Here is a 9,271-nt window from a genome sequence, read left to right as displayed (position 1 = left end):
GTATGTCAAGGTTTGTACTGATGTTACATATAAATGCCGGGATCTTCGATAGGTTTACATTCGCCAGGCATACATCGATCACACTACATAAAGACATGGTTATACGTGTACATTAATAGTCCTTCATAACTATGCTTTTCTCCTAGACAAATCTACTTCACATGGACATGCAACTTGTTGACATGCTAGGTTCATAGTCAGTCATCAATATCATAGCCCTCCTCCCACACTTTAACATTGACTCCAGAGATGGGCCGTTTGTTGTCTTTCTGCAGTATCTAAAAGAGCAATAGCACCCCCCCAACTGCCCATTGGTGTTTAATGGTGTCCATGACAAACAATTCAGAAAACGTCCACATTGCCTCCATCATAGCAGTGTATGTCTACAGGTCTAGGGCCCACTCGAACCACCATGGCTTGTGATTTAGCACTTCCGGAAGACGAGTAGTCTCTAGTCTTCCCTAATAAGTCATCATCAATAATGGTGTTGCACCAACCAGGACAGTTCCGTGAATTTTTCCTATTTTGTTGCATTACAACCTGTAATTGAAGTAGATTTTTATTTGGATTTCATGTAATGGTCATACACAAAAGAGTCCAAATTGGTGGAGTGAAAAAACTAAAAACGGAAAAGCTGTGTGTGCAAAGCCCCTAAATAAGATCTGGTGCAACCAATTTCCTTCAGAAGTCACATAATTAGTTAAATAAAGGCCACCTGTGTGCAATCTAAGTGTCACATGATCTGTTACATGATCTCAGTATATATACACCTGTTCTGAAAGGCCCCAGAGTCTGCAACACCACTAAGCAAGGGGCACCACCAAGCAAGCAGCACCATGAAGACCAAGGAGCTCTCCAAACAGATCAGGGACAAAGTTGTGGAGACGTACAGATCAGGGTTGGGTTATAAAAAAAAGATCAGAAACTTTGAGCATCCCACGGAGCACCATTAAACCCATTATTAAAAAAATGGAAAGAATATGGCACCACAACAAACCTGCCAAGAGAGGGCCACCCACCAAAACTCACAGATCAGGCAAGGAGGGCATTAATCAGAGGCAACAAAGAGACCAAAGATAACTCTGAAGGAGCTGCAAAGCTCCACAGCGGGGATTGGAGTATCTGTCCATAGGACCACTTTAAGCCATATGCTCCACAGAGCTGGGCTTTACGGAAGAGTGGCCAGAAAAAAAGCCATTGCTTAAATAAAAAAATAAGCAAACGCATTTGGTGTTTGCCAAAAGGCATATGGGAGAAGATACTCTAGTCAGATTTAGCTTTTTGACCATCAAGGAAAGCACTATGTCTGGCGCAAACCCAACACCTCATCACCCCGAGAATACCATCCCCACAGTGAAGCATGGTGGTGGCAGCATCATGCTGCGTGGATGTTTTTCACCGGTAGGGACTGGGAAAATGGTCAGAATTGAAGGAATGATGGATGGAGCTAAATACAGGGAAATTCTTGAGGGAAACCGGTTTCAGTCTTCCAGAGATTTGAGACTGGGATGGAGGTTCACCTTCCAGCAGGACAATGACCCTAAGCATACTGCTAAAGCAATACTCAAGTGGTTTAAGGGGAATGGCCTTGTCAAAGCCCAGACCTCAATACAATTGAGAATCAGTTATATAACTTAAAGATTGCTGTACACCAGCGGAACCCATCCAACTTGAAGGAGCTGGAGCAGTTTTGCCTTGAAGAATGGGCAAATATCCCAGTAGCTAGATGTGCCAAGCTTATGGAGACATACTCCAAGAGACTTGCAGCTGTAATTGCTGCAAAAGGTGGCACTATAAAGTATTGACTTTAGTGGGGTGAATAGTTATGCACGCTCAAGTCCTGTTTTTTTTGTCTTATTTCTTGTTCCACAATAAAAAATGTTTTGCGTTTTCAAAGTGGTAGGCATGTTGTGTAAATCAAATTATATACAACCCCCCCCAAAATCATTTTAATTCCAGGTTGTAAGGCAACAAAATAGGAAAAATGCCAAGGGGTGTGAATACTTTCGTAAGCCACTGTATCAGATGACAGTTTTAAAAGGGGCAATCTTCGATTACTACATCCATTTCTGGCTTTGTTTTCTTTGCTGTCATTTGAACTGCAGATTTCCTCTGAGACCATGACACCCCACAAGCACTGGTCTGCTGCCTACAGTTATAAGCCTTTTATCTACCAGTCACAGGCACTAAATGACTGGTCTGCAGCAAACAGGTCTGACAGCACATGCAGGGCGATTCCACTCATCACATTCAATGAAAATAAAAAGGAACGGTTCATAAGGATTTGTTTATGGGTGGGTATAAGTTACGCATTAGTGGATCGATCAAGTCCTTAATGTTTTTTTTGTCTGTCTCTCTCCCTCTCCATCTCTCTCTCTCGCATCCAAACTGACCTTTGCCATACTGCAGTTTTGACTGAATGAGCACACTGCAGCAACGATATTCTACACATCCCCTGACCACTGGATACAGTATGTCCTTGTGGGATATAGAAGAGCAGTCTGTTAAACTCAAAGAGTTCTAGGGTTGAAGAGAGAGTGGTCAAGGATGGGGTCTGGAGATTGGACAGGCTTGGGCAGGAGTGGGACACCATTAGTAGACGGACAGGGGCGGGATCATGTCTATAGAAGGCGGTGTTCTACAGCTAAACCTCCCAGCCTCACCCTCCCCACTCTCCAGACCTCCAACCATCCATCCAGCCAGCCCCTCTGTCTCTCCACTCGCTCCCCACACTCCCCTCCTCTTCCCTGGGTCAGTCTTGAGTCCCTTGGGCCCTCGTGGGTCCTGGTTCTGCTGGTTCTCCAGGTTCTCAGAGTATGCTGACCCTCTCGGTGAGTCCCTGCATGTCTGCGTCCTCCCCGGCCTCATCGTCGGAGCCAGGCGCAGGCAGAGGGGGAACCAGGTGGGCCGGGTAGGGGAGCGTGTGCTCGTGGGCAAACATCTGCCAGCGGCAGTCGTCGCTCTCATGGGTGATGTAGCGCTCACCCAGCTTGGTCTCCAGCTCCCTCAGATCCAACCACGTCTGGTAGTCCTGGAGAGGAAGGGTTGGAGGGAGGGAGGGAGGGAGGGAGGGAGGGAGGGAGGGAGGGAGGGAGGGAGGGAGGGAGGGAGGGAGGGAGGGAGGGAGGGAGAATAGACATGAGGGGGAAGAAGATAAGAGCATAGAAGGAGGGAAGTGGATGAGACAAGAGGTATGAGGATGGAGAGAAACATGAGAAATAAGTAAGTTAGGGGGCCTTGTGTCTCCACTGTAGGTAATGGACTTCTGTATAGCCGCCATGATTCTGTTGACTAGCGTACCTGTAGATAGGAGTGACTCAGGCTCTTGTCCACGCTGTAGCGTTTCCTCATCTTCACCTGGAGCAGGTTGTTGATCAGGTCAGTGGCTGAAGAGAAACACAGGGACACAGGTGAGAACAGTATGTGTATGCCAAAATAATCTGTATATTTGGGTATACTTAACCATGCACAAGACACTTGCATTGGCCATTTAACGGTGCAAGTGTGCGTGTGTCTTACCATCAGGTGAGATCTGTTTCCAGGGGTTGGGTGGGTACATGAAGGCAGCGTTGTGGATCTGGTCGTTGATGTCCTCATCCTCGTTGAAGGGGAAGGTGCCACTGAGGCTGACGTACATGATGACTCCTACAGACCACATGTCCAGGGAGCGGTTATAGCCCTGGTTGAGGAGCACCTCTGGGGCCAGGTAGGCCGGGGTGCCCACCACCGAACGCCTGAACGACTTCTCACCAATGATACGGGCAAAGCCAAAGTCACACAGCTTCACCTGGGGGGGGGGCAGACAAGAGTGAGAGGGAGTAAATAAGAAGAAGAAATACTGCATGAATCGCTACTTTGGAGTAGAATAAAGTCAGGGTGAATTTGTATACTATGCATGAAGGTGCATTACATGGAGTAAAGGGCTGTCTACATTAGCTTGGATGTGTAGAGTCTGTGTGTGATAGTGCGATGACAGGGTTCTGTACCTGGGGGAAGGGCTCGGCAGAGGCCAGCAGGACATTCTCAGGCTTCAGATCACAGTGGACGATGTTCTTAAAGTGCAGGTTCCTCAGAGCTGCCAGAATCTACACACACAAACAAACCGGGATTTGGCTTTGACTTTCTGGGTCGTAACAAGAAACTAAAAAAAAAAAACACACAGAGAGTGAGAATACACCCCCGAAAAAAAACACATACACCTAGAACGTGTGTGTTACATAGTGAGTGATCTGTGGAGTAAAGCAACACGAAACGGTGACCAGCAAACCCTCAAGCGAATATGAACATTGCGGCTTTACATTTTTTTTCTTTTTAACTGTATCCAAAACAGTATCAAATCTTTTTTTATATATATTTCAAATGCATTTCAAATTTGAATCTCTGCTAAAAAATGCATGTAATGCCTGACCGTATTCCAGAAATGCGTGGCTGTGACATCTAGTCTACAGGGTGGCTAAACTGGTTACTAATTTGGCTTCTTAAATGACTCGTATTGATCAGTAGTTAGGTTTCCATCCAAATTGGCACAGATTTGACTGTGAATATTCCCACCAGAGATGTGTTTCCATCAAATTGACTTGTTGCAGATGAAAGGATGAAAGGGTGTCCTGTGATGACGCAGTGCACAAAAAAAAAAATACATTTTGTGGTTAAAATTCCCAAGTACTGAATAAAAAATACAAGGTAGACAATACAAGTTAAATGGGTTTCCATCACATTTTCAACTCTACTGAAGGTTTTCTCACAAAAATGTTGCCTTATATAGCGAGTGTGTCCTCTATGGTATTGGCACATGCACTCTAGCCAACAGCGCTATCTGCTGTTGGCTAGAGAACACGTACACTGAGTATATCAAACATTAGGAACACCTTCCTAATATTGAGTTGCCAAAGTGGCTAAACTAAGTTGATCTTATTCGGGCAATGGGCACGGCCATCTTTGACTTTGAGTACTTGTGTTTTATAGTGAATGGCATTCTGGGATTAGGGAGTTTTCACTTGTCAAACACAAACAAACATGGCTGCCGTCGTAAACAATTTATCTGCTGTTAGCTGACACGTATCTCGTTGTGCCTGCCAGAGATGTGGTACATTGTAAACAAGTCTAGCTGTTCGCTCGCTAACTTGTGTTTTATTTTTGTTATTTTAGACTGGTTCATGGATTGAGTTTGGCTGTGGATGTGTTCTGTGTGATGCTTGGAGTTCGCATTTATCTTTCACGATGAAGTTCGCATTTATCTTTTACAATGAAATATGAAATTGAGGAATAGAGTTGTGAATAACTTAATTTTCCATCAGTACAAAACATTGTTTAGAAATGTTTTCTGCATCATACGTTCTGTTGCTACTAGCGTTGCATTTCTCCACACAATCCGGTGCGCCTGGCACCTACTACCATACCCCGTTCAAAAGGCACTTAAATATTTTGTCTTGCCCATGCACCCTCTGAATGGCACACATACACAATCCGTCTCAGTTGTCTCAAGGCTCAAAAATCCTTCTTTAACCTGTCTCCTCCCCTTCATCCAAACTGATTGAAGTGGATTTAACAAGTGATCATAGCCTGACCAGGTGAAAGCTATCTCATGGAAAGAGCAGGTGTTCTTAATGTTTGGTATACTCAGTGTATTGCGTACATAATGAGATTATTATGGACCAAAACAATTTTATTTTTATAAGATTTTATTTTTTTCCAAAGGGCAGCCAAGCATCAATTATCTTGTGACCCGAATAAAACAAATTCACATAGAAATGTGAGATCTGTCATTCTCATTGCAAGCAAGTCAAAGAAGCAGTAGATCTGTTCTGTGTGTGCAATTTCTATGCTTCCCGTTCTTAAGTTTCGTTTCTTGCATCTTTTACGTTCAGTTTTGTACACCAGCTTCAAACAGCTGAAAATACCGATTCAAACTAAATCTATACATCGCACAACTCCGCAACATGTCAACGTGTAGGTCTAGGTCTTCTGCTTCCAAGGAGGGGTATTATACGGCTCTACAGGGGTGCGTTTGTAACCAAGGGGGAAGTGGGGATTTACCACATCTGGGGAAAATCCCTTGAACGCACTCCAACTGGTTAAATCAGCCATGAATCCCCATGTGACAAGGGTAATGGAAGCTTGTTATGTGCAACAGGGAGGGGCAATTACCGTAAATGCAAGAGAAAAAAACATGTAATTGTTCAAACATTTCTAGCCTGCCTATGTATAGGTAAACAAGGTTTATGTGTTATGCTCGACCCGCTCAGTTTTTCACCACAAAACAGCAGAAAATGGACAAAGTAGAACCAGATCAGCTGCTATTATACTATGATTTGACCGGTAGATGTTCAATGTTTCTTTTCAAATAAATATATATTTTTAAAAAAAGGAATAGTTTCATCATATTAAAACCAGTTTGGTTCCCGTAACGGGGTAGACCTTAAAAGGAGGGACATGTGTAGACAAATCATTAAATCACATTAAATACAGAATATTATTCAGAAATAAGTTAACACAATAACTAAGGCTTTACAAAAAAACAAGTTTCCATCCACAGTTGTTTTGCGAGTAAAGTCATACCGTATTTAAAAAATATACAAAAACATCACGACAGCTGCAATGGAAACAGGAAGTTTTGGTACAATTTTATAAATGGCGACAGATCATTTGTTTGTTCAACATGGTGGGATCTTTTTGTGTTGGTAAAATGAATGATGCGAGAAATGGAGGTGGAAACGCCTTTTTGCTCAAATATTGATATAATAACCGTCATATCGAAGTCATGTTATGTTGTGTGATCCTCCCACTACGACTGAGGTAACCATGCAGTTTACTAGGCTACAGATGAAATAAGTTACGATGAACTTCACAGGGTGGCGAAAGCGCTCGGTGATGAGCTTTATAACGCTCCTTTCCAATAAATATCGAGGGTCTTATTCTGGTGACATGATGATCGATGCTTGACTACTGTTTGACAAATACAAATAGCCTCGCTCTTATCCATAAGAATCTCATCATGTAGACTAGCCTACCTGCACAGCCTACCCGCAATGTATCTGTGAGCTGTTGGCTGTTGAGCGTGTGTACCAAGACCAGAGTAGGCACATTTGTTTTGTCATAACAGCTTTTTTTGTGACAAAACTTTCCGTTGAGTTAAAAATGCGATGGAAACACATTGAAATGTAGATTTTTATTCAGAACAAGAAAAAAAAATCTAATTTTGTTTGCACTACGTCATCACACACTGATTTTTTATCCGCAACAAGTCAGTTTGGTGGAACCACCGGTGGGAAAATGCACATGTTTTCTTCATGGAGATTTTTTTAATATTCGCATGAAAATTTGTCGCCAATTGGATGGAAACCTAACTACGGTGAAAACCTGGAGTATTTCCAGGGGGTTAAAATCTTCCGTTTTCAGGGGACTTCATTTCATATAAACAGACATTTACAAATTCAATATTAGTGCATAATTGTTACTTAACTTATAAAAAAGGCACTCATTTCGTGGAACATTTCAATTGGACAAATACATTAATTGCCCGATTGTAAATATTTCACATGTATCCTAAAAGGATTATGAAAAATACAATTTTAAATGTATTTTTTCCCCCCATATGGGAGCAAGAGCGCGCACACACACACACACACACACACACACACACACACACACACACACACACACACACACACACACACACACACACACACACACACCTGTGTGATGAGGAACTTGGTGAGCCTCTCTGGGAGCCGTCCTTTCTCACTGGACAGGATCATCTCCAACATGTCTCCATGGAGCTTCTCCATCACCACAAACACCTTCTCTGGAGTCTCAAACATACACTCCAGGTTCACTATGCCCAGGTGACGTAGACTCTGGGAGATGGAGAGAGGGAGGGGGAGGAGGGAGAGGGGGAGGGGTTTGAGCGAGAGAGGGAAAGCGTGGGGAAAGTGGGGAAAAAGTGCGAGAGACAGTGAGAGAGAAGAAGAGAGAGAGAGAACGGGCAGAAGAAGAGGGGGGAGTGACACACAGGGCGGTAGAGAAAGAAACAGAGGTAGAGCGGAGGGGATGGAAGAGTGAGAGAGATTTAGAATGAGTATCAGTTAGTTAGAGTATAGTGTGAAGGCAGTGTTTACTGACCTTTATCTAACTACACCCCATAGAGCTGATAACGATGCTGCAAAACCTGCCAATGTAATTGAATGCAGTTGGCATGACAACCCCATGATGTAAAAATGAACCCTCGTGGCCTGTACAGACGTTGGACCTTAATTTGATCACTCTTTTGTTGCTGATAGCGTGTAGTGTTTTCGAGGTTTGCATGCCAAATGGCACCCCATTCCCTACATATTGCACTACTTTTTATCGGGGTAAAAATATGGTGCCATTTGGGATGCAACGCTTGTGTGGCAGCAGTAAGTCACCAGCCAGCCAACAATTAGCTGATGAACTAGACTTGTAGTGGGAGACCCGTTGAAAATGTGTTTCTGCGTCTCCCCCTGGTGGTCACCTGCAGTATGGCCACCTCGTTCCTCAGCTGGCTCTCCTGCTTGGTGGGGAAGCGCAGCTTGTCAATCACCTTCACCGCCACGTCGCGCCCTGTCTTCCTGTGCTTCCCTGGTGGTGGGGGGGGGGGAGAAGAGAGGAAGAGAGGAAATTACAGGAGTCTGATTAACTGAGATTCAACGACTCAAAACAGAGAGTGTAGACGATTAGGGACACTCACCCCCATACACCACTCCAAACTGTCCAGAGCCGAGGATTTCATCTGCAAATATCTGGTACACCATACCAATGTCCTGGAGGAGAAATAGATTTTTTAAAAAGCATCATCACCATCATCATCACTACAAAGTCCTGGGTAATGATTGTGAACGGGTATAATGTACGATGGTGTATTACGACCGCGTGGCAAGAGACGACTCACCACGTTCTCCTGGATCACACTGTTGGACACTGAGATGCTGACTGAAGCCTGTCCTGCGGATCAAAGTCAAAAATGCTAACCATCCACACTAACATATACAGGACTTCCACCTGAGCTTATGTGGGGTCACTACAGAATGATTGAGCTTGTGTGTGTGTGTGTGTGTGTGTGTGTGTGTGTGTGTGTGTGTGTGTGTGTGTGTGTGTGTGTGTGTGTGTGTGTGTGTGTGTGTGTGTGTGTGTGTGCAAAGAGCTCTGAAAACAAGCTTCTGAGTTCCTCGAGCTATGGATTGCATACCACTCAGAAGCCTTTCACTGTTAATCTCCCACAACACCAGTCCCCCCCCCCCCCCCACACACACAC

General features: G+C 44.1%; 1 protein-coding gene across 1 annotated transcript in view; it reads right to left on the bottom strand.

The window, feature by feature from the left end:
- Positions 1 to 9,271, bottom strand: part of LOC139386117 (serine/threonine-protein kinase D2-like) — a 52,692-nt gene continuing 43,421 nt past the window's right edge. The window contains exons 11-19 of the mRNA XM_071131544.1: positions 8,909 to 8,961; positions 8,708 to 8,780; positions 8,492 to 8,598; positions 7,695 to 7,856; positions 3,987 to 4,085; positions 3,520 to 3,787; positions 3,301 to 3,386; positions 183 to 3,031; positions 1 to 142 (exon numbers count right to left, since the gene is read on the bottom strand). Coding sequence (XP_070987645.1) covers positions 2,810 to 3,031; positions 3,301 to 3,386; positions 3,520 to 3,787; positions 3,987 to 4,085; positions 7,695 to 7,856; positions 8,492 to 8,598; positions 8,708 to 8,780; positions 8,909 to 8,961 — 1,070 coding nt within the window. The 3' untranslated portion in view covers positions 1 to 142; positions 183 to 2,809. The remainder of the gene's footprint in view (positions 143 to 182; positions 3,032 to 3,300; positions 3,387 to 3,519; positions 3,788 to 3,986; positions 4,086 to 7,694; positions 7,857 to 8,491; positions 8,599 to 8,707; positions 8,781 to 8,908; positions 8,962 to 9,271) is intronic.

This window comes from Oncorhynchus clarkii, chromosome 27, assembly GCF_045791955.1.
Source record: "Oncorhynchus clarkii lewisi isolate Uvic-CL-2024 chromosome 27, UVic_Ocla_1.0, whole genome shotgun sequence".
Lineage (NCBI taxonomy): Eukaryota > Metazoa > Chordata > Actinopteri > Salmoniformes > Salmonidae > Oncorhynchus > Oncorhynchus clarkii.
Note: the sequence above shows the minus strand (reverse complement) of the source record. Positions and strands in the feature narration are given on the sequence as shown.